The sequence below is a fragment of the Procambarus clarkii genome, chromosome 56, assembly GCF_040958095.1.
Source record: "Procambarus clarkii isolate CNS0578487 chromosome 56, FALCON_Pclarkii_2.0, whole genome shotgun sequence".
NCBI lineage: Eukaryota > Metazoa > Arthropoda > Malacostraca > Decapoda > Cambaridae > Procambarus > Procambarus clarkii.
This window is the reverse complement of record NC_091205.1, coordinates 3,667,394-3,694,509: the sequence shown is the minus strand read 5'-3', so window position 1 is coordinate 3,694,509 and position 27,116 is coordinate 3,667,394. Positions and strand designations below refer to the sequence as shown.

Sequence of the window (27,116 nt, the reverse complement as noted above, 5' to 3'; positions counted from 1 at the left end):
TGAATTAGGATATAGAGAAATGACTGGTTTTGAGATGTGGATAGTTTGCTAGGAGTGTGAAGCTCGCTTCTGGAGGGCTTTGACCCCCACTTAAGTACCAGATATCGTGAGGGGAAACTGCGCTCCGTTTGAGCTCCCATTAGAGAGGAACCCCTGTTTGATATACCTTTAAGAGGAAGGAAGTGTGCAGACGTTCCAGCTGTGGAATCGAGCTGGGAACGTGTGGTCTCAAGTCCAGGACGGCAAGGGGAGTTTGTTAAGCCGCCCAGAGACATTATCGTGGGCCGTGGGAGCGCCCAGGTCAGAGGGAGAGTGCCCTGCAGGAAACATTTTTGTGGTAAGCCCAAATTTAGCCAGTTTACAGTGATTGCTGGTAGTTGATCGTATGCCCAGTGATCGTAGTGAATATTTATTGATACGTTAGACATGTTTTGGTAAGGCAGGAAGCCTAAATACGAGGACAGAGATGAGAGAGACAGCTGGAGGGACGAGCAGCATATCCTCTCCTGTCGACCGCCTGGAGTCAACTGACTGGCTGGTGGCAGAGGACGGCTCCCAGAGTGAGGAACCGCCTGCCTGGCAAGGCGGAGCATGGACCAGCCCATACGGGGGAGTCCATTCTCACAGTATGTAGAGAGCAGAGATATGTTAGGTGCGAACATATAGTAAGGTTTATTTCGTTTATGTGTTTAAAGGGAAACGTTTTTATTGGCGTGTCAATGGGTTGCAGGATTGTCTTTGGAAGGAGTTGTTGAGAGAACTTCGAGGCCAGTAGAGGAGGAATCTACTTTCCATCCAGTTCCATCCACTGGAGTTCAGTGGATGGAACTCGAAGGCTATTGAAGAAATACTGAGCTCTGTAGAAGAGCAGCCATACAGTGAGGAGCAGGACTTCAAGCTGTGAGAGGAGAAGCAGTGGAGAAAAGTTCACATGCTTTTGTGATACCAGTGGTGAAGCACCTTTGTTGTTCACGGAAGACTTCATGGTGTAGCAGCCTGGAAGAGCTACGGAGGATCCTGGTAGATAAACCCGGAAGAACCTGAAGATATCAGGGTAGTGAACTTCCAGATATGGAAGGGAAGTGCTGGTTGACTAATTGTAGGGAGTTGGTAGAGTGTTTGCCCTTGTCCTAGTGAGAGTTCCCAAGAAGTTGGTGAGAGAGAGAGAGAGAAAGAACCAAGAACCACAACTGTGGACTGGGTAGAAAGGAATAATAATAATAAAACAAAGGTGATTGAGGAGATCATACCACATAAGGAGAGAGTGGGGAGTCACGGCGGCTCGAGTGGGTGTGTGCATGTGATAACGAAGCTAGTGTTAGAGCTGCATCCCCTAAACATGTTATGCTGAGCCCCTCTCAAAGTGCCAGAGGAGACCAGGGTGATCACCTGGTAAAAGTAAGCACTCTTCGAGTTTTGGGTTGGTTTGTCGCAAAGGAAGGACGAACAATGACAACACCAATCACAATAGTACTACAGTTCTATGGGTGCAAAAGTATGCCTCCCTCAAGCACCCGGGCATCAAAATAGAAGAAGTCTAAAGGAATAACCAAAACAAGCAAAAAGTCGGCAGGAAATGACAAGCAGATAGGAGAAGAGGGGGGAGCTAAACGAAACAGAAGGAAAAGGAAAAGTCGTTCAGCACAATTAGAGAAGACAGCAGCAGGAGCACAAGGCTACAGAAGGACAGAGGACTTTCTCAAGGAGCATCACACTCCGGCAGCCGCCCACCAAGCCCCCCCCCCCCCCTCAAAGCAATAACGAGATGAACAGGGGGGGGGGGAAGCTAATGATGAAATGCTTAGCATTTAATACAGGTTTTCACAAAAGATCTTGAAAATTTCCACAACGTTTGACTTAATTTTAGTGGAAGTGAAAAATACTAGTAAATAATAAAAAAATAACTATTGTCTCTGGCATTCAATTATCAATGGTCACTCAAACTTTGACTCAAATATCAACTCCATTGGGAGGAAATACAACTTAATAGGTCTATGTATGGAATGGTGTAGCCGGACTATTGAAAGCAATTTATAAACTAGTCAGGGGGGGGGGAAAGCAGGATTACCCCCAGTTTGATATTCTTGGAATTATTACAGAATTGCTATTAAAAACATGTGGTTTGTTGACAAGCATTTTAAATAATATTGAGATGAGATTTATGTTAGGTGAGCTATGCGTTCAGAGTGGTTTTGATCCTGGGAAGTGCTTGAATCTGTTGATGTAATATACTGGGGGGAGTGCAAATTCATTAATTGTTCACTTAATAATTTGTTTCTTTGTTAGTTATCTTTCAAACTGTAAAAATCTTATTGGTTTGATGCTTTAAATATGGTATTTTATGTCACCAATTTACTATATATCGCTAAATATAGGTAAATTGTAAAAAAAAATCCCTCAGACGTTTGCATTATAGAGTGAATGTTAATACTGAGTTTTTGAACTATTACTGATTGCATTAATACTAGACGTATGTCTTGCCAACATATCAAATTTTTGTGTATTTTTGTTTAAAAGGTTTAGTGTAATTTACACAGTTATGCCGGTGTTATGCCCAGCCGGAATCATAAAGAATAACTCAAAAGAAATTCCAGTGGAATTCCAGCTCCAGCTGGTAACACCACCACCAGCTCCAGATGGTAACACCACCACCAGCTCCAGATGGTAACACCACCACCAGCTCCAGCTGGTAACACATCCACCAGCTCCAGCTGGTAACACCACCACCAGCTCCAGCTGGTAACACCTCCACCAGCTCCAGCTGGTAACACCACCACCACCAGCTCCAGCTGGTAACACATCCACCAGCTCCAGCTGGTAACACCACCACCACCAGCTCCAGCTGGTAACACATCCACCAGCTCCAGCTGGTAACACCACCACCAGCTCCAGCTGGTAACACCTCCACCAGCTCCAGCTGGTAACACCCCCACAACTGTGGGAAAATCCTAGCAAGCTTTAATTGTCTTTATTCTGTGAATATTCAAATTCACAGAATAAATTCTTCTGATTTAGTTCTTAGTTAGTTCTGAGTTAGTGGATTGTATATTATAATTCAGCCTCCTAGAACTTCTCACACTGTGGGAGGGACAAATGAAACTGGCACCACTTTGTAGAATTTGGTGCAAGCTTCATTTGTTTACCTTATTGTTACAAATATAACTATTAATCATACCACAAATGGTGGTCTAATCTACTATTATTACAGCAAATTAAATTAATAACTACTAATATTATGTCTAGAGTATAAAATAAAAGGGGGACCTTAGCTGATACTGTTGATGGGGCCTGCTAAGGCTGTGTAAGTGTAGCATCATAATTGTGTGTGGCCCTGTGCCTGAGAGTGCCATGTTATGGCGGCTGTCTGGAGGCCTACAAGGCTTGATGTACAGCTAGTGACTGCAATCACAGTTATATTGGTCTGTTCAGCTTCTTGTAACTCTAACTCACAACTACCTGCCGAGTGTAAGGAATTAATAATGGTTCCCTAAACATATAAGTACAGGTATCACATGGAATATGTGTGTGTAATGCTGAGTAAACCCACTTTGTTTGGGGATTTAATCCCACGACTTAACGATATTTCCTACAATAATAATGGCCATTATTAAATGAAATAGAAATACCAAAAATTGTTCTTCCCTTTGTTCATGAGATCTTCGGATGGGCGGATCATAGAGGATCCTGTGTCGAAGCTCGGAGAAAAACCTTTATGTGTTGTAAAAAATTTCAGGGAGTGCTTACTGACCGTGTTTACAAGTTGCTGTTGTGACGCTCCCTCCCTCCCTCTCTGTTCCAATAATATCCAAGTTCTACTTCGGATTTATTTTACAGTAACAAGAAAGCCAAGCTATATTTTGTTTTAGTTCATTATATTCAGTCCTAGTGTACACTTTTTTATTAAGTTTAAACACTAGATTGTTGTTTAAAAAGAAATAGAGTTAATATAAAGATATGTCTTGTTGTTGACGTTACGGAATACCCGTCCTCTTTTTCTTTAATGGGTAACTTATGTTACTACGTGTGTCGAATTTCCAACATATATCCTGCAGGGGGAGGGAGGAACACGGGGTTGTAGTCCCGGTAAGGACTGCGAACACTTTATTCCTCTCCTTCTGGATTTTAGTATTGCTTTAATTTTAGTTTGCATCATTGTGCAGCAGTCCACTTGGGACGGACGTCCCTTACTGGCTCTTCAGGTGCTGGAAGTCGTTGAACGTCTTCTTCTTCTGCCAGTTCTAGAGGAACTAATTTATCTAATGTTTTGAGAGTAGTATTGCCTCGGCATTTTACTTTCACTATTCTCAAGATGCCCTGGCTGTCTGGACGAACAGAGACTATTTGACCTATAGGCCACTCTGAGTGTAGCCCATCGCTGTCCACCAGAACTATATCACCAGGGTTCAATTTAATTCTATTGTAGGGTTTGTTTGCCCCGTAATGATACTCCCTCAGAGCAGTAAGGTATTCACGAGTCCATACGTCATTCCACCGACTTATCACCCTTGAAAGATGTTTGAAACGTTGAACCAAATCACTCTCTCGGACATATGACGGATCCTCTGGTTCCTCATCTGTAAGGGACACTAGGGTGCTAAGAGGTTTCCCATACATCAGATGAGCTGGACTCAATGGTTCACGCTGCAAAACATCATCAGAGAGGTAGGTAAGTGGTCGGTTATTAACTCGTGCTTCTATCTCAATGGCTACGGTTTGGAACTCCTGTAGGTCAATCTTTTGGTGGTGTAGGGTTTTCCGTAGAGAACGTTTCACCTTACCAATCATGCGTTCATAGAAGCCTCTGTGCCATGGTGCTCTAGAAGGTATGAATTTCCAGTGGCACTGCCATTGATTTAGGGCCATGCGCACTTTTGGGTGTGTCCAGATTTTCTTCAGATATGCTTCTCCTGCCACTAAGTTGGACCCATTGTCTGAGATCATTAACTTAGTACAGGATCTACGTGATGCAAACCTGCGGAAAGCCTGTAAGAATGCCTCGGCACTCATATCGGGAGTCACTTCTAGATGGACTGACCTTGTTGTGGCACAAGTGAAACGACAAATATATGACTTTACTGTTTTTTTTTGTCCTTGGTGCCTGTCAGTGTTATTGTTCCTGTGAAATCTACTCCTGTAGTCTCAAAGGGACGAATATGTACAACTCGTTCCTTTGGAAATGGAGGAGGGCCTGGACATGGACACACTTTGGCATCGTATCTCTGGCAAATAATAAAGGATTTAATTATGGATTTTACAGTCTGCCTACCTTGGAGTAGCCAATACTGTTGTCTTAGGTATGTGAGAGTATCTAATACCCCCACCATGCAGAGTGTTGTATTTGTGTGTGTAACACAATTAGTTTGCTTACTATGTGGTGACCAGGAAGCAACATTGGATTTTTTGCTTCTGGATCTATGTCCGCATGCTGCAAGCGGCTTCCACATCTGATTATGCTATAATTGTTGGTATCTACCCAGAGACCCATGTCATTTTGTAACTTCTTAGGGACATTGTCAAATTCTGTCCGGAATGTGTCTGTCTAAATTCTGTTGACCCAGTACCTTAGGGAACTAGGGAATTTATGCTTGATTCCTATTTACTTTAGAAAATCAAACACCACTTGAGTGACACCTATTAGTTTTTTCAGTTCAGAGTACCGATTAGGTTCAATTACCAAAGTCCGAGGTAGTTCTGGGTTCTCAGTTGGAACAGTGACATTGGTCACAATGATTTGTGGCTATTGTTTAGGCCACTGGTCGCGGACTAGCCATTGAGGTCCATTGAACCACATCTCTGCCTTTGTTAATTGCCGTAAAGTCAGGCCTCGGGAGAGATAGTCAACTGGATTCTCTTTGGTGGGTACATAACTTAGTTTGTACCCTGTTGACAACTCTCGTATTTCCTTAACACGGTTACTCACCTAAGAATTTTTACTATTATTATTTTTAACAAACTGCAGCACTGACTCATTATCTGACCATACCACAGTTTCTTCACAGTGGATGTTGTTTAAGGCCTTGATCAGATAATGAGCCTATCTTACACCTAGTAGTAAGGCTGTTAATTCCAGTTGTGGCAATGATCGTTTCTTTAACGGTGCCACTCTGGCCTTTGATGTGAGCTAATTGGCTTGCCCATTTGAGACCAGTAAAGCTACTGTGCCATAAGCCTTTCCTAAGGCATCATAGAATACATGTAGCTTAACTGTTTTTTTCATTTACTGTGTTCCGAGGGAACTTGACCGACTCTAGGATACTTAAATCTTTCATTAGCCCTTGCAATTATTCTTGTAAGGTAGATGTTAGAAGATAATCCCAGCCTATATTTTGTGGCCAACATTCCTGCATTATCAACTTCCCATTAATTAACATTGAACTTAATAGTCCCAATGGGTCAAAGGGTTTGCTGACTTGAGAGTGTAATTTTCTCATTGTTAGGTTGGTGGTATTTGGCTCCACCGACTTGAGTGTCAACTGATCTGCTGTTGTATCCAATTCGATCCCTAGTACTTTTGTCTTCTTGGGTACCTGGTAATTAGGAAAATCAGTGTCGATCAGTTGATTTAATTTGGCATTCTTGGAGACCCACGACTGGAGAGGCATATTTGTTCCCATTAATTCTTGATTTGCCTCGTTGTATATGTTCAGCAGTTTAATCTCACTGCTGGTTGTTCATTAGAAATTGTCCACATACAAGTTATTGCTAATTTCTGTTATATTTACGCTATTGGACTTCTTCAAGTACGTGTCTAAGGTAGCTTGAAGCAGAACCGGGGAAGACGTGGCACCAAACAAAACAGATGCAAACCTGTGGGTGATTAATTCAATGCTTGGATCATTAGGATCCTCTATCCATAGGAACTTTGTGTAGTTATGGTCTTCTTCTTGGAGAACTTCCCTAAGGAAGGCTATACTGATGTCTACCGTGTATGCATAAGTCCCGATGCAGAACTTTAACAGCACGTCGTATAGCCTTTGTGTTAGGCTAGGGCCAGTTTGAAGGCAGTCGTTTAAGGAAACACCACTCTACTTGGTCTTAGCACTACAATTAAATACTATCTGTAGTGGGGTAGTAGCTGAATTTTTCAGTACAGGGTGGTGTGGCAGGTAGTGTCCTTCCTTTGGGTTATCATTTTGACAACTTCGATAAATTTGTCATCGAGTTGCTTCTTGATTATTTCATCGTACATTTTCACATTCTCAGGATGTCTTTGTAAGCGCATCACCTGTGACCTTAATTGGTTTTGTGCCATAAAATGGTTGACGTGTTGCTGAGGGTTATTTAGCTTCTATGGTAACCTGACCCAGTATTGATTATCTATATAGATAACTGAGTCCAGGTATTGTTTGTAAGTCCAGTCGCCATCTGGACTAGGTTGATCAGGGACAATGCCGAGAGTGGCCAGATCCCATAATTTATGTACAGGGGGATCAAGCTCATTCTCGTACATGTCTCTGAATTGTAGTGGTGACTGCCCTCCTAGTCATGCAACCATTACTGGGTTGGCATGTTGGTGGTCTACAGGTATGGGTTGCTTCAGCCGTAATAAAGGGTCTGTTAGCAAATAGCCACCTGCAGATGGTAACAGGTTCATTCCCAGTTCTTCTTCCTTTCGTTTGATAAACTTATGGTAGACATATGATCCCATTAGGATGCCAATATTGTAGAGGTTGTCTGATGTGATTTTGTCAGCCAATTTGATTTCCTTTTCATTCATGAAATTGGGTGTTGTCCTTAGACCATACACATACAGGTCTGATGGAAATCTATCTACTACAAGAGCTTGTATCATTCGGACATAACCGCCTAAACGTACTTTAGGTTGTACTACCTTGAAGACTTGGGCTCCTGAGTTAATCAGAAATCCTGCTATGTCTAATCGTGTCTCTTGTACAGGCTTGAGTTTTAGGGCATCTACCAACTCCTTTGAGATAAAAGTCATTTGGGATCCTTGGTCAAATAATCCACGTATGGTGACCTTGGCCTTCCATTTTTAATTATCAATTGAGCAGTGGGTAGAGCTGATTTATGATTAGACCTTGTTGACATGACACTTATGTCCGGTAGTATGGTACAAAGCTGTAATGAGGTGGAATTCCCTTCCTCCTCCTGTGGTTTGGGAGACTTTGTACTTGAGTCCCCACAAAGTGCTGTATAGTGTTGACCCTTATGGCATCTATAGCAGGTGTGCATTTGAGTTGCACAGGTGTCAGGATTATGTGACCTTATACACCGGGTGCATTTACGTAATTCCTTGAGTCGTTTTATATGTGTAGCACGATCAGGGTAAACTTTGCAGTAGTACATGGTATGTAGTTCTTCACAGAACACACATGCCTCCAGACGTTAACAGCATTTGGGGAGTCACCGTTTTGGGTGACACATTAACTGTATGTTTGAAAGGACCCACTGCATACGTGCACACACTGCATTGTTTCTACACTGGAAGTTGTTTTAGATTTATTTGGAGTACTGTTTGTACTATGTTGTTTACTATTAGTGGTTAAAGAAGGTTCAGATGTCGATTTTCCATCTGTGTTATCTCGTCTTTCTATGATGGATCTCAAACCTTCTGTTATCTCCTTTACTGTTGAGAAGATTTGTTATAAAAGCCAAACAACTTATCCAGTATGTCACTGGGTAATTTTGCGTCTCAAAAGGCCTTGGCTTATCCAGTCCGATTCATCCAGATTCACTTTATTCTTAAGCGCTTCGAGCAAAGACTCAAGCTCCAATCTAAAGGCTTGGAGTGAGTCAGCTGACCCATCTGGAAGGGAAATATCTAACAGTTTCTGGGTTAGAAGTCTGATAGTCCTTTCTGGTTTAGCATAATTTTCCTTAAGGAGCTGTACTGCGCTATCATAACCATCATCATTGAAGGTCAAATAACAGACCACTTTTAACGCTTCATCCTTTAAGACAACTTGTAAATATGTAAATTTTGTGTTCTTTGCTATAGTGGTTTTGCATTAGAATCCACTGAATCGACAAATTTGTTCAAGAAGTTGACTCAACTCTCGTCCTCTGTACCAGAAAAAGTTGGGAGACCGTGTGATGGTAATTTGACTTCTGGTTGTGTCGGGTTTTGGGAAGCTGTGGCTGCAATGTTTGTAGTGGCCTTGTGTATGGTTATTAACTTGACAAAATGTTGTAACTTTGTTTGTATTGCATATGCATTTTCTTTTACGACAGCTTCCATTGCATCTTCATCTATGTTGGTAGCAGCAAGTACATCCTGATATTTCAGGATTTGCATTTGTACATGCTGATATTTGCTCTCTGCAACCTTTTGATGTCCTTTCAGTTCAACATAATCAACTGGAGTTTGATTACATAAATAATCGCATTTTTTTATCTGTTGTGTTAAGAGCCCTTCATACCAGTGAGGATTGCTTTTATATTTTTGGCAGTAGACATGATGGCTGTATTTGCTAGTCGTGCTGCAGATGTACTAGTGCTAAGCCTTGTTGGACTTTGATTTGGACTGTTTCTAGCACTTGAGCTAGTAGAGCTACTAGTTTCTGAACTAGAGCTGTTTATCATTTAAAATACACATAATATAATCATACACACTATAATTTGAATGTTTACCTTATATCTATGCTGGATTTATCTCAAGTTATGTCCTCAATTATCACTCTTAGTTGGTACAGATACACAGATTAACACTCAAAGATGAAATGATTATAGTTAAATTATTACTAAAGTTATGTTAATATTATGTAAACAACACAACTCGAGTTGTCTTATGAAACTGGCATAGGAGTGCGGATGTAACTGAAGAAAATTCAAGGTGAGCTAGATTTATACCATTAAGGGGTCAGGTGAAGACAAGTAGACCTATACAAATAGGTCAAGAATAAGACAAAAAGAAGGGAATAGGTAAGACGTAAAAGAAAAAGGAGAAAATAGGGGAAAAAGCAAATTGAAAGATTAATCAGGTGCAGTGGATGTAGCATGTTGAGCACTGTCTTCTATGTTGGCATTTTCATGTTCCGGTCTTGTTCTTACTCTCATGGTGGGTGGTTCTATTTTTATGAGGATTGCTTCAAGAATTTGTTACCTTCCTACATCTTGGGGTTTGTCTATTATACAAGTGTTTTTATTCAACATTTATCTTGTTAGGGTGATGTCATGGGCTTGTCTCATATAATTTTTGGGGGCACCTGATTAAAGATGACATGTCAAACGCCTCATCAGCTTGGTCGTCGTCATACCTATGTACTTAGATTGCTGAGCAACAGCAACACATGACCGGGTACAGCTAGTTAAAATGGATGATATAAACTCACGTCACATTGGTAAATTCATGTCATGATGAAAGACAAATAGTCATGTCATCAATATATGAAAAAAGACTTGTCATCAATTAATGCAAGCAGATTTATCGATATATGAAAATAGACTTGTCATCAATATTCGAGAACAGACAGTTTTGCTCCAAGAAACACACTCTATACGAGTCTTGTCATCAATATATTTAAGCCCCACATTCGTGCTAAAAGCAATATTTAAGAGCCACTAGTGTCATTAACATATTATAAAAAAGACTTGTCTCTCCACTGGTCGATGCTGCGTTCATCTCTCGAATTTTCTTTTCTCTCCTCGTGACGTTCTTCATCTCCACTTTTCCAAGCCTAGTGAGAATGCTGCCATGTCCACTTTCTCAATTTTTTACAATTTTCTGCTCTGAATTCGGATTCAGAACTCTTTCGATTTGAAACATTGTCGATTCACTTTTGCTTGCAATTTCCTACGAATTTGCTCTTACACACAGCATTAAATTCTTCCAGTGAGAAATACATCTTTAGTACTTCCATTGAACTTTGTTTTGTTTAATCAATCGCGTAATTGGTACAATAATTATTTTTAGCACAAATACCTTATACTTGCATATAAATGTTTCTTATAGACTGGATGGAGAGCCGTCTACAGCCCTGATTACATCTTCATATTATTTATAAAGATAAATGGAAAAATTGGTATTCATTTTCTCCAATCTTACTTGCACTTTCCCCATTGTGAATGAGGTATATAAATAGCCCTATATAGACCCAAATGAGATGTTAGATTTTGTTCGGCTAGAGGATTCAATATAATGGCATACACAATCAGCAACAATTATGGTATGACAGACTCATCATCAATATAATATGGACATATATCTAAATGAGTTGTGTGTTTAAAGTGAACATTCACTGACAGGTTGAACCATGTGGCACCACACAGATAATCACTTGTTTACCAATAGTTTGTCTTTAAACTCAGCCTCCAACTGTTCTTGGTGAATAGCATAGTGAGTAAGCCTCTGGGTTATCAGTGACCGACGCAAAGACAAGCACTAACGCAATAATTATAGTTTAGTACTTACACAAATTCCATCCTAACACAAGTAGTGTAAGAAGACACAAGTCGGGGCCATTTTGTTTTTTTTCAGCGGCCCCTACTTGTGTCGTGCGTTTTTTGTTACCCGGTGAACTGGTCAAGTCTTTTTTTTCAGCGGCACCTAACTTGTGTCGTGTGTTTTTCGTTACCCAGGTGAACTAGTCAAGTCATTTTTCAGCGGCCCCAACTTGTGTCGTGTGTTTTTCGTTACCCACTGTGAACTGGTCAAGTCTTTTTTTTTTTTTTTAAGTGGTCCCGACTTTTGTCGTGTGTTTTTCGTTACCCCGGTGAACTGGTCAAGTCATTTTTTTTCAGCGGTCCCGATTTGTGTCGTGTATTTTTCGTTTCCCCGGTGAACTGGTCAAGTCTTTTTTTTTTTTTTCAGCGGTCCCGACTTGTATCGTGTATTTTTCGTTACCCCCGTGAACTGGTCAAGTCTTTTTCTTTCAGCGGTCCCAACTTGTGTCGTGCGTTTTTTGTTACCCCGGTGAACTGGGCTGTGTCCTACAAGTCCTCATTCCAAACTTGCCCTCCTAATAGAGTCACAATTTGACGTATTCTCAACATAAGGCCAAAAAAACACCGAACTAGAAAATTTAAGTGGCTCGCGAAACTGTCATACTATCTCGTTTTCGGTTTTGGGTCCTCTGTTAGGTTAGGATAACGACACTTTATGACGACCGTTTCTTGACGTTGGGAAACCTTAGGGGGACGTTCTGCATGCACACAGCTCGCGGAAGGTCTGAATAGCTGGTCGTCATCAACAGACCTGTAGAAGTCGTGCTGGTCCTTTTTTACAACGACCACACATGGTGCCTAGTACAATTTGCCCATACCAGCACAGGTCACCAAAACCAACTGATCTTCACAATTTTCGATCTTGTAGACCTCGTGGTGGTTCTCTCTACAACAACCGCACGTTATATCTAGTAGACCAAACACGTGGTAGTTATAGTAGACTGACACTCATACGTGAATTGTGCTAGGAGGAGTGTGGAGCACAGAGCGGTGTTGGTGGGTCACGTGAACACCAAGAAGCAAAGGGTTCAGACACGGATCTTGGTCTACAGCGCGGCTGGTCACTGGTTCAAGCAACAGAGGGGTGACTACAGTCTTCAAACTTGCGTTTGAAGGCCATTCACCTTCAGATTAACTATGATGTCGCTTCTGGACTTCACACAACATTCACTGTACAGGCGGCTTAAATACTGCATGATCAACAGGACTACATTCGTGACAGTCCTGTTGCATCTGGATGTTCCATCACGATGTCTTGCACAGCCCCTCCACTTAATTCATGAAAATAATTACACTGCGGATTCTGGCTGCCTGCAAGAATTTTTCGACTGATTTGGGCACTCGTTAATTTTCCTAATAACTTAAACATGCTGTTTGTAGTAAATGGCCGGTAACAGAGAAGCACATGAGTCTGATGCCTCGATTTTTTGATACCTGCTTGATACCTGCTTGATGGGGTTCTAAAAGTTCTTCTACTCCCCAAGCCCGGCCCGAGACCAGGCTCGACTTGTAAGAGTTTGGTCCACCAGGCTGGCTTGGAGTGGAAGCACCGCCAATATAGTCAGTTTCAGCTTTGTCTCTGAGGTTAGCCAATCAGCAATGTTTGGCTACTTCTAGACTTACTGGTGCATCACAGACGCATCCATGGTCACGTGGGTGTGTGACTTCATGACAACATTACTGAACCCAGAGGCGAGCGCTGCCAGTGACCTGACCCAGCCCGTCCTCCAAAGACCCAACAGTGATTCCATCCACCCGCCAAATTCCCTCTTTATGAATGAAAAACGGTTTACACACGACTCACAACTGATTTCGTTCGAACACTTCCGGAACAAGTGTTTCGCTGACGAATTTGGTTCGAACCACAACACTATAAATGCTTCACCCACGTACTACAAATACAAATAATCACTAACAGAACCTAAACACCTAACCTAACCTTACCTATTCCTATATGTGCTCAATATGCTAATATATTATCAGGTTAATTTATATTTAAGAAAACTCCTGTTTTGAATGGAAAGCATATTAATTAAAATTCATGAATGCGTCTGTGGGGTCGACCGCTGGATGTAATGGACTTGAGTCGAGGACGGGTTGAATCACAACGCTGTAAACGCTTCACCCATTTCTACAAATACAAATAATCGCCAACAAAACCTAAACGCCTAACCAAACCAATGCCTATATATGCACAATATGCTAATATATTATAATATTAATTTATATATGAGAAAATTCCTGTTGTGAATGAACAGCATGAAAAAAATTATGAATGCGTTTGTGGGGTCGACCAATGGATGTAATGAACTTGAGTCGAAGACGGGTTGCCTGACCTGTAATCCTCCGTGTGCTGCCCTGCATGACCTGACCTGTATTGACCCGTGTGCTGCCCTGGGTGACCTGACCTGTATTGACCTATGTGCTGCCCTGGGTGACCTGACCTGTATTGACCCGTGAGCTCCCTTAGGTGACCTGGCCTGTATTGACCCGTGTGCTGCCCTGGGTGACCTGACCTGTATTGACCCGTGTGCTGCCTTGGGTGACCTGGCCTGTATTGACCCGTGTGCTGCCCTGGGTGACCTGTCCTGTATTGACCCGTGTGCTGCCCTGGGTGACCTGACCTGTATTGACCTATGTGCTGCCCTGGGTGTGTAATGACCCATATGCTGCCCTGGGTGACCTGACATGTAATGACCCATGTGCTGCCCTGGGTGACCTGACCTGTAATGACCCATGTGCTGCCCTAGGTGACCTGACATGTAATGACCCGTGTGCTGCCCTGGGTGACCTGACCTGTAATGACCCGTGTGCTGCCCTGGGTGACCTAACCTGTAATGACCCGTGTGCTGCCCTGGGTGACCTGACCTGTAATGACCCGTGTGCTGCCCTGGGTGACCTGACCTGTAATGACCCGTGTGCTGCCCTGGGTTATCTGACCTGTAACGACCCGGGTGCGGCCCTGGGTGACCTGACCTGTAATGACCCATGTGCGGCCCTGGGTGACCTGACCTGTAATGACCCGTGTGCTGCCCTGGGTTATCTGACCTGTAACGACCCGGGTGCGGCCCTGGGTGACCTGACCTGTAATGACCCATGTGCGGCCCTGGGTGACCTGACCTGTAATGACCCGTGTGCTGCCCTGGGTTATCTGACCGGTTATGACCCGTGTGCTGCCCTGGGTGACCTGACCTGTAATGACCCGTGTGCTGCCCTGGGTGACCTGACCTGTAATGACCCGTGTGCTGCCCTGGGTGACCTGACCTGTAATGACCCGTGTGCTGCCCTGGGTGACCTGACCTGTTATGACCCGTGTGCTGCCCTGGGTGACCTGACCTGTAATGACCCAAACATGCGTTCAGCAACAAAGGCTTGTCCAGCTACATGAATATTCATGAACCTTATCCACACGAACCATTTCTCTACCTGTTCCGTACATGTTTCAACATATTCTCTGCTTGTTTCAATGAATTCCTCCATGTTTGCACAGTGCCTACATACTTGAAAATGCTAATGTTAAGAGAAAATGGCACTAAGTCCGTCCGGCCTTTTCAGACGAAATAGCAAGAAGTTTAATTCGTAAATAGAAAAAGAAGATGAGTGGAACTGCAAAATGGAAAAGGAGGAGACGTGAATAGAAATTGATATGAAGGAAGGGAAGTGAACCCAATGGAGGACAGAGTGGAGAAAGACGGTAGAGAGAGAGAGGTGGATTTGAAGGTGAAAAGGGGAAAAGAACGGGAAAGTAAGGGAATTGGAGCATGGGAAAAGGGAGCAAGGTGATGGTGAAATAGAGGAGTACGAAAAGAAAATGTAGAAGGGGAGAAAGAGGAATTAGAGATGTAAGTTGATTATAAAAGTGAAAGAGAAAGTTGAGTGACTCACTTAACGGAAAGGTAAATCTCTCACTCTCTCTCGCTCTCTCTATCTTTCTCTCTCTCTCTCTCTCTTTCTCTCTCTCTCTCTTTCTCTCTCTCTCTCTCTCTCTCTCTTTCTCTCTCTCTCTCTCTTTCTCTCTCTCTCTCTCTTTCTCTCTCTCTCTCTCTTTCTCTCTCTCTCTTTCTCTCTCTCTCTCTCTCTCTCTCTCTCTCTCTCTCTCTCTCTCTCTCTCTCTCTCTCTCTCTCTCTCTCTCTCTCTCTCTCTCTCTCTCTCTCTCTCTCTCTCTCTCTCTCTCTCTCTCTCTCTCTCTCTCTCTCTACTCACACTCTCTAATTTTCTCACTGTGTGCCTCCGCGTGTCTCTCTAATTCTGTTTTTCTCTCACTGTATCCCTCTCTTTCTGTGTTTATCGTTTCCTATCTCTGTCTCTCTCTCTCACACACAGTCTCATTTTCCTCCCTGGTGTCATTCAGATCTCTCCCGCCTCCGCGCTCGTCCACATAATTCCCCTACAGCGAGTTCATTTATATTTTACTGAGAATTCTTTATTCAGAAGCAGCTTGGGTCTGCCTTCAGACCCGGGCACACAGCGCTTCCCTCAGATCACAATATAAACCTCAATACACCCCAGTACATAGACCAACGCTCACTCAAACATACATATATAAATCCACGTAGAAATGTACACATGAACTTTACATACATGCTTGTACAGATAATAACGTATGGATTTGATTTAAACACATAGCGACTTATGTATGCGAACGCACATACACGAACACATGTGGAAAACAGTCGCAATAATGTTTGCCGTTCGAGCACACACAGGTAACTAACCAACAAAACAATTGGCAAACTGATAGGCTATTTTACGAATTTGCTAGCAAACAAAGGGAAGATTCAGCAACGGTTTTTGAGATTTGTTTCCCCATCTGAAAACCAGGTGAAGAAAACGACTGTCTAACTGAAGTTTTAACGAATCGTCGTTAAAATTTAGTGAATTCTACCCTCTGTCTGACACATTAACCAACATTCTCAATCGACTTGAGAATGGTCCAGGAGGGACCGAAACGTCGTCGTCCCTTCACCCTCTAGTGTGTGGTCTGGTCAACATTAACAAACCAGGTTACTGACTGGCAAAACTGACAGGATGATAAGATAATTGGCTAACAAACTGCTTGGCAAACCAAATGAAACTTTGTCATATCAATCTCTAGACTGACCAGCCAGTCAGCAGGCTGGTTATGTAAAGGACTGAACTGGGCAACAACTTACATAATGGACAGAATATTAGTTCATCATTCAACTACTTCATTTACCAAATTGACTGACTTGTTATTCATTAAAATATCTGACACCTCGACTCATTAACTATTTAGATGATACATTGTCTGGCTGTCTTAATAATAAAACATAATCAATTCACTGATGAGTAGAATATTTGAGTAAAAAGTAGAGTGGTAATTTAATAACAATGTTGCTCATATAAAAACTAAATCTTTATCTACTTGATTGAATAATCAATTTATTGACTGACAAAGTTGGCCTGATTGACTCTTTAAATGGTTTACCTAAAGACTCACCTGTTAACCAACTGGTAATCTGACAAACTCAGACACATTGGCACAGCAGAATCTCAGAGTGAAGGAATAATAACTTGGTTAAACACTTTCTTCAAGTGTCCTCGGAGACATTTATCTTCTTAAGTATTATACTTCCACTTACCTTTTAATCTTTTGTCCTGTCCAAAATTTTTCTTACCTTCAGGTTATTTATTCCAGACTAAGAAATTCTCGTTTTTTTGAGACGTTGGTTTAAATTGCTTCATTCAGCCTCTGTTCATCCTTTTCACAGTCTTTCTTTTAAATTTCCTACGCCGCAATTATGGCTTTTGTTTCATTTCTCAAGTTAAAAATATAAAGAGTTTTTATGTTACGCTTTTAGCATCTACAGTTGTAAATTTTTGTGGTTGTAAAGCTGTTTATTTACTTAGTTCCATGTTTATCTTTCTTTACCACGTGTCTCTTCCTACTTCTTAGGAATTTATATCATTGTATTGAATTACTATTGATCTAAAAAAAATTAATGAAAAACTACAAATTTACAAAGAATAAGAATAACAAGCTAACCATCTATTGACAGCATTAGTGACACACTACCCATCTATTGACAGCATTAGTGACACACTACCCATCTATTGACAGCATTAGTGACACACTACCCATCTATTGACAGTATAATCACACACTGTCCATCTAATGACAGCATTACTCACACACTATCCCTCTATTAACAGCATTAATCATACACTATTACTCTATTGAGAGCATTAATCACACACTAATCCTCTATTGACAGCATTAATCACACACTATCCCTCTATTGACAGCATTAATCACACACTATCCCTCTGTTGACAGCATCAGTGACACACTACCCATCTTCTGACAGCATTAGTGACACACTACCCATCTTCTGACAGCATTAGTGACACACTACCCATCTTCTGACAACATTAGTGACACACTACCCATCTTCTGACAGCATTAGTGACACACTACCCATCTTCTGACAACATTAGTGACACACTACCCATCTTCTGACAACATTAGTGACACACTACCCATCTTCTGACAGCATTAGTGACACACTACCCATCTTCTGACAGCATTAGTGACAAACCATCCATCGACCAACAGTACTAATGACAGCCAACACATTTACTGACAGCATTAATGTCACAATACCCACCTACAGAGAGTAGTAATGCTTTCCCAACTACTGATTGTTACGATGACTAATTACCCAACAAATAACTACTCCAATGACTTACTAACTAGCTAAGAAGCTAAGTAACTAGCAAAGTTCCTTGGTAAGAGGCTAAGTAACTAGAATGGTGGGGAGGATATATATATATATATATATATATATATATATATATATATATATATATATATATATATATATAAATATATATATATATATATATATATATATATATATATATATATATATATATATATATATATATATATATATATATATATATAGAAGTTTTTCTATATATATATATATATATATATATAGAAGTATTCTCTTTTCACTTCTATTCATATATATATGAATAGAAGTGTTTGTAGAAAGCCTATTGGTCCATATTAGTATATATATATATATATATATATATATATATATATATATATATATACCTCTAGCTGGAAGAAGGGGGACCTATAGCCTCGGAGGAAACCACGCATAACGCATTAGAGGGAATGTTTAGATCCCCTCCAATACAGTTTCTGTGTGCTTTTCTCCTACCACCCCCTTCCTTTTTTATTTTTTGTGCTTTATTATGCATTTGATGGTTACAAGATATACATGGGTTGATACAAAAATAATAATGCAAAAAGGTGCTTAAAGGTTATGGATCTCTTGAAAAACACAACAATGGGAAACATTGATGAATGTCACAGACGGGTTCGATCATTGTTGCAAGTCAAACACTTCTTCGAATTCCTCTGAAGTTGGACTAGTGCCCAAGACGCAACAGGCATTTCCCCTCTGAATCGCAACACTGAGGCGCTGGAACAAGAAACTTTTTGTTTCTTGTATATAGAAATTTATATATATATAATTTATATATATATAATTATAATTATATATATATAAATTTATATATATATAATTTGTGTATATATATAATATATATATATAATTTATATATATATATATATATATATATATATATATATATATATATAAATATATATATATATATATATATATATATATATATATATATATATATATATATATATATATATATATATATATGTCGTACCAAGTAGCCAGAACGTACTTCTCAGCCTACTATGCATGGCCCGATTTGCCTAATAAGCCAAGTTTTACTGAATTAATATATTTTCTCTAATTTTTTTCTTATGTAATGATAAAGCTACCCATTTCATTATGTATGAGGTCAATTTTTTTTTTATTGTAGTTAAAATTAACGTAGATATATGACCAAACCTAACCAACCCTACCTAACCTAACCTAACCTATCTTTATAGGTTAGGTTAGGTAGCCGAAAAAGTTAGGTTAGGTTAGGTTAGGTAGGTTAGGTAGTTGAAAAAACATTAATTCATGAAAACTTGGCTTATTAGGCAAATCGGGCCTTGCATACTAGGTTGAGAAGTGCGTTCTGGCTACTAGGTACGACATATATATATATATATATATATATATATATATATATATATATATATATATATATATATATATATATATATATATATATATATATATATATATTAGTATATTTTGGTAGCAGTCTTTCCTGTAGACATATATTATTAAATATGACCGAAAAAGTAAGATTAATAATTCTAACACGAATTTTCTCAATCTTTCGTACATTTCGCTTCACTGTTGGAGGTAAATCAAAAATCAATTCTCCAAAATTCATTTTTATTTCTAGTCTGACGCGACACGAGCGCGTTTCGTAAAACTTATTACATTTTCAAAGACTTTAGTTCACAAATACACAACTGAATAGAACTTACGCATCTCCGATTTTATATCTACATTTGAGTGAGGTGGAAGGGGTGATGTGGCATTAACACAAGACAGAACAAAATGTGGTATTAATAGGGTATTAATTTCATCAACACAAGACAGAACAAGAGTATTAATAGGGTATTAATTTCATCAACACAAGACAGAACACGAAACAATGGATATTGAATAGAAGTGTTTGTAGAAAGCCTATTGGTCCATATTTCTTGATGCTTCTGTCTTGAGGTGGGTAGAATATAGTTGTGCAATAATTGGCTGTTGATTGCTGGTGTTGACTTCTTGATGTGTAGTGCCTCGCAAACATCAAGCCGCCTGCTATCGCTGTATCTATCGATGATTTCTGTGTTGTTTACTAGGATTTCTCTGGCGATGGTTTGGTTTTGGGAAGAGATTATATGTTCCTTAATGGAGCCCTGTTGCTTATGCATCGTTAAACGCCTAGAAAGAGATGTTGTTGTCTTGCCTATATACTGGGTTTTTTGGAGCTTACAGTCCCCAAGAGGGCATTTGAAGGCATAGACGACGTTAGTCTCTTTTAAAGCGTTCTGTTTTGTGTCTGGAGAGTTTCTCATGAGTAGGCTGGCCGTTTTTCTGGTTTTATAGTAAATCGTCAGTTGTATCCTCTGATACAATATTCAGAAAATATTCTGAGGAAACTACTCCAAGCTTGTACTAAAGAGGCACCCTTCTTGAGCCCGGATGGGCACATGTATAAGCAAGTAGATGGGGTCGCCATGGGTTCTCCCCTAGGTGTCCTGTTTGCAAACTTCTACATGGGTACCATCGAGAAAAAAGTCTTAGTCGACATGAACTTGAAACCGGCCATATACTGCAGGTATGTTGACGACATTTTTACACAGGTACCTGATGTCAGAAATCTGCAGGAGCTGAAGGAGGCATTTGAGCAGAGTTCCGTGCTGCGTTTCACTTACGAGATGGAAAAGGATGGGAAGCTGCCCTTTCTAGATGTAACAGTCATGGAAAAGGGCGGAGGTTTCCACACTGCAGTCTACACTAAGGAAACAAACATAGGAATGTGCCTAAATGCCAACAGCGACTGCCCAGACAGGTACAAGAGGAGTGTTGTTAACGCATATGTCGACCGTGCTCTCAGCCACAGCTCAGAATCGAAGCAAGTCGACGAAGAACTCTGTAGGGTAAGGCAGGTCCTAGTCAATAACGGCTTCTCCAATGGTTTCGTCGAAGACATCATAAGAATGCAAGTGAAAAGCCATGCAACCTCTGAAGAGACAACTAACACAACACCTATACCCCCTATTAGACTATTTTACAGGAACTTCTTTTCCACAGCTCATAAAACGGAGGAAAGGGTCCTGAAAGATATTGTTAATAGAAACGTTATCCCTACAGACAAAAATCAGAGGATACAACTGACGATTTACTTGTAACAAACTAGGCTGTTGTAAGAATTATCCAGAGTGGTTTATCGACAAAAGAGAATGGGAAGCTGAGCCGCATGGTGACCTGACCCCCAGGGGAATTCGCGGTGGAAATAACCGACGCTTTGTTCATAGCTGCGTATAATGAACCATCCTATAGTATTCAGTAATTTAGAGAAAATTAGCCTTTATTCATTTTGTATTAAAATTGTATTGTATAATAGTACTGGGTACAACATCAAGAGTATTCTAATTATTGAGTTTAAGTCACCATCAGTGACGTCACGAATCAGATCTAACTTGTAAGGCGGAGTGACCGGCGGTCATAGGTCAGCAGGGTTGACAGGTCTACTATTTCTCAAAGTTTTAATAACCATTTTTGTGATCGGGAACAGCTCTGCCGTTAGAGGCTTGTGTAATTTATTTCAGTAAAATAATTCAACCAGTCGGGATCAATTAAGTACAACAGAGTTTAATTGTTATAACTTAAACCTTGCTAGTAACTTGGTGAAACTTTGACTAGGCGGAAGGTTACAATGTTCTTGTCTGGGGTAGACCAGACAAGGAAGAGATCAGTGTGGTCACGGAAGCAGCTGGGAGAGGTCAAACATCTTACCTCTCCCCGAGACCAGCCCAACATCTTAGCTGGAAAACATAGAGGTATAGTTGCTATGGTTATGTATAGAAATAGTCTCATTTGACATTGATGGGGAGTGGTTAGTACACGGATGTGAACTTGATAGTTCCGTAGTACGCTCCCGGATGACTGAAAGTTCAGTCTGATGATATAACTCTAATGTTTGTTTGAGCACGGTGTGGCCGGCTCTAGAGGACACATGGACTTGGCTAGTGAAGAGCCAAGAGAGTTTAATAGCTAGTTTTTGATGGTAGAGTAGGGACATGTTATTTAGCTATGTCAGTAAGGATAGGATGTATGTTTCCTGATATTGGAGGATTGCTGTCAGTTGACAGCTGAGAAATTTATGAAATAGGAACATGTTTATTATGATGTTGGACTATTATTTGTCAAATTTTATTAGTTAGGTTAGCTTTTGTTTGTGGCATGAGTTGAATTGTGGGTTTGGATACTAAACCTCGTGAATTTTAACAAATTAACATGGTTTACTAAGTGCTTGTGCGGGGGGGTTGTAACAAACTAGGCTGTTGTAAGAATTATCCAGAGTGGTTTATCGACAAAAGAGAATGGGAAGCTGAGCCGCATGGTGACCTGACCCCCAGGGGAATTCGCGGTGGAAATAACCGACGCTTTGTTCATAGCTGCGTATAATGAACCATCCTATAGTATTCAGTAATTTAGAGAAAATTAGCCTTTATTCATTATGTATTAAAATTGTATTGTATAATAGTACTGGGTACAACATCAAGAGTATTCTAATTATTGAGTTTAAGTCACCATCAGTGACGTCACGAATCAGATCTAACTTGTAAGGCGGAGTGACCGGCGGTCATAGGTCAGCAGGGTTGACAGGTCTACTATTTCTCAAAGTTTTAATAACCATTTTTGTGATCGGGAACAGCTCTGCCGTTAGAGGCTTGTGTAATTTATTTCAGTAAAATAATTCAACCAGTCGGGATCAATTAAGTACAACAGAGTTTAATTGTTATAACTTAAACCTTGCTAGTAACTTGGTGAAACTTTGACTAGGCGGAAGGTTACAATGTTCTTGTCTGGGGTAGACCAGACAAGGAAGAGATCAGTGTGGTCACGGAAGCAGCTGGGAGAGGTCAAACATCTTACCTCTCCCCGAGACCAGCCCAACATCTTAGCTGGAAAACATAGAGGTATAGTTGCTATGGTTATGTATAGAAATAGTCTCATTTGCCATTCAGGTCAAGTAGGGAGTGTTAAAGTGACAGGGAGTGAACATATTTAGATTTTGTTTTAGTTTTCTTTTAATAAATTTAGTTAATAATTTGCATTTTTATTGTCTCCATTTGGTTATGTGTATACTTGTCCTGGTCACGTGGTCCACACGAGGCAGAGTTGTATTGGGCGCCGATTCTAACATCGAATCGGAATTATCATTACCGTGTAATTTATTCCACACTCAAGGTCATCATATATAGTGGGGATCAAGCCCCTAGGTTGATTAATTAGCGTGATCGATCCAGACCTCGATCATTGCTCTTCTTTTTACTGGTCTGGTGGTGGCAGCGTAGAGGCGACTCTAGGGTTTTGCTCAGAGCCTAGGTCACGTCATACTGGGTGTAGAATCCTAAGGCGGTCAATCGTCTTAGGACCACGTGGCGTGGAGTTGACTTTGGTAATAGTTTTGGAGTCCCTTGGTAGAGAATAATAAGTAAGAATACGGGTAGAGGGCAAAGAAAGAAGGAAGTAGAGAGAGGACCCTAACCCGTGTTACATACTATAAAACCAGAAAAACGGCCAGCCTACTCATGAGAAACTCTCCAGACACAAAACAGAACGCTTTAAAAGAGACTAACGTCGTCTATGCCTTCAAATGCCCTCTTGGGGACTGTAAGCTCCAAAAAACCCAGTATATAGGCAAGACAACAACATCTCTTTCTAGGCGTTTAACGATGCATAAGCAACAGGGCTCCATTAAGGAACATATAATCTCTTCCCACAACCAAACCATCGCCAGAGAAATCCTAGTAAACAACACAGAAATCATCGATAGATACAGCGATAGCAGGCGGCTTGACGTTTGCGAGGCACTACACATCAAGAAGTCAACACCAGCAATCAACAGCCAATTATTGCACAACTATATTCTACCCACCTCAAGACTCCGCTCCAATATAGAAGCATCAAGAAATATGGACCAATAGGCTTTCTACAAACACTTCTATTCAATATCCATTGTTTCGTGTTCTGTCTTGTTTTGATGAAATTAATACCCTATTAATACTCTTGTTCTGTCTTGTGTTGATGAAATTAATACCCTATTAATACCACATTTTGTTCTGTCTTGTGTTAATGCCACATCACCTCTTCCACCTCACTCAAATGTAGATATAAAATCGGAGATGCGTAAGTTCTATTCAGTTGTGTATTTGTGAACTAAAGTCTTTGAAAATGTAATAAGTTTTACGAAACGCGCTCGTGTCGCGTCAGACTAGAAATAAAAATGAATTTTGGAGAATTGATTTTTGATTTACCTCCAACAGTGAAGCGAAATGTACGAAAGATTGAGAAAATTCGTGTTAGAATTATTAATCTTACTTTTTCGGTCGTATTTAATAATATATATATATATATATATATATATATATATATATATATATATATATATATATATATATATATATATATATATATATATATATATATATATATATTTATAACTAACAGAAAACTCCACACCCCAGAAGGAATCGAACCCAGACAGCCAGGAGCACTATGCACCAAGGCGTACCCGGGTCTTTAACCACTCAACCAACCATGACTGCACTTTTGTATTTTTGTACTTTCTGTGTTTTGTACAGTCAAGGTTGGTTCGAGTGGTTAAAGAACTGGGTACGCCATGGTGCATAGTGCTCCTTGCTGTCTGGGTTCGAAACCCTCTGGGGTGTGGAGTTTTCAGTTGCATATGTGCTTGGGGACGTTCGCTTGAATGGTCCCCACGGGTATATTCAAAACTGTAGTAAAAATTAGATATTTATTGACCTTAATACGGAAAGCTCCTTGAATATCTTGTGTGAAGGAATCTGGTAGAACTTGTATATCCTCACTTCGTCTATTTGTTTATATAGACGAAGATATAGATATAATCTATAGCTATAATATAAATTATATAGATATAATCTATTTATTGTGTTAGTTTATCACAGGTCTAATATACAAAATGTATTATATTTCCTTCTCTGGATAATAATGAAGACAAATAAGTCTTTCATCCTTTGAAAAGCCTTAATTAACTTATTGCTAATAAATGATTTGACATGAGAATGGCAGCGAGTGTTCGAAATATTTCTGTGAGAGTTTGACAAAAAATGAACAGTGTTCCGTAGAACGTGAATAATCAATTAAGGAAACATAGAAACTCTCATCTTCATCTCGTGCCGGAAATATTTAATAAAGCCGCTTCAACATTAGACGTTCATTAAGTATTTTTATGGTTAAAGTTAGCCACCTTCCCCTTGTTTGAAGCAGCGGGTGAATGTCGTGGGTGGCGGCGTCATAATTAAACTGTCACAAGCAGGATGAGGGAAGACGATCATCTGGGGAGTGTGGCAGTGTACGGGCGACTCCCAGACAGATGGCAGTAATCGTCGAGGAGATTGAACCACTCGGCTGCTGGCGTATTGGTGAGAAACTCAGGGACCAGGAAATAATGTGGCTATAGAGGGAGAGATGAACCCGTTGTGGGTAGGGATGCGGTGGAGGGCTGTGTGTGTAACGCTGATGGGTGAGAGAGAGAGAGAGAGGTGGACGAGGGGAAGGTCTGGGTAATGGTGGGATTAGCCCGTGAGAGCTGAGGAAGAGAGGAGTAAGGAAAACCTGATTGATGTAGATGATGGAGTCAGAGATGAGAGCCAGGCTGCAGCAATGGAGGGAGGGACAGAGGAAGAATTAACGGAAGCAAAAGTAGGAGGGGTTAAAGCTTAAGTTAAATCACGAAAAACTTTCCCAGAAACACGTGCACACACACACACACACCTGTACATCAGTTGATTGACTGTTGAGAGGCGGGACCAAAGAGCCAGAGCTCAAACGCTGCAAACACAAATAGGCCCCCACAATCGTCCTCCCTCCCCCATTCCCACCTCACCAACTACTCCCCTTCTCCCTCCACGCCTCTAATCTCCCTCTTCCCTCTAACCACCTCCCCCTCCCCCTCCCAGCTAAGCCCATATTCTCCTTCATAATATATAAAATTATAAACAATGAAAATACTGAAAGTATTTAAGGATTTTTTTAAACTCTTCGGGAACCTCACCCAATATTTCAGACTCGTCAGGAACTGAATCCCTGAGGACTGGATTGGTGGGTGTGAATAGTTACAAATATTTCTTAAATAATATAACTTAGGCCTACGCCAACCAGCCTAAGGTCATCCTAGATCCCAGACCGTTGCCCTACAATTTTGAGTAAGGGTGGACCCATGCTTATGGCCTCCAGCTTAGGACAGACTAATACACAGACATTCTATCTCAGCGTGGCCTTCGTGTGGTGATCCAGAGAGACAACGCTCACTATATCCATGGTTCGTGCCCACCATCTGAGGATCTGGAGGAGCTCTACAACCTGTGATAAGTAGCCTTGTACCTTGCATGTAACATATGTTGTAACCCTTTTTGGTGTAATAAAGTTTTAAATAAAATAAAGTTCAAAACTACATAATATAAAAGGGGTGGTAGGAGAAGACAATATGTGAGTGTATGCGGGTGCCTCACTAGGCTTCCCAGCATGCTGCATATCATCATTTTTAAGGCCGGGGGTCCCTACAGAAGCAACCAACCACGTGGTCCAGGAGATCGTCAATTTACGTCGAGTTAGGTCGGGAGTGTGTGATGGGTGGCTGATAATATGCGAGAGTGTCAGTGAATAACTTCTGAAGTGATAATCAGAGATAAACAAAGAGTAACTTTAGAAGGTATATCGTGTGGTCATATTACGGGGACATAGCTGTGTTTCTTATAAGTTGTTCAATCTCAACCAATTTTTTTTGACTAGTTGTATAAGAAAAGGGCTACAAGTGCTTCAAGTTTCAGTACTGAAGCGTAAATAGAAAGAGAGATTTTTTTCCCCGAATTTCACACATTTTCAAATCGAAACTACAACCCACAAGTTTCAAACGAAATCATTTCTATGACACTTTTCTATCACATTTCTATGACACTTTTCTATCACATTAGAATATAATAAAAAGA

The 27,116-nt window shown here is 40.6% G+C and overlaps 1 protein-coding gene across 1 annotated transcript; it reads right to left on the bottom strand.

The window, feature by feature from the left end:
• Positions 1-4,149: 4,149 nt before the first annotated feature.
• On the bottom strand, positions 4,150-5,007 carry LOC138353057 (uncharacterized). Its single transcript, XM_069305696.1, has one exon. It carries the CDS (start codon positions 5,005-5,007, stop codon positions 4,150-4,152), a length of 858 nt encoding a protein of 285 aa, XP_069161797.1.
• Positions 5,008-27,116: the final 22,109 nt, after the last annotated feature.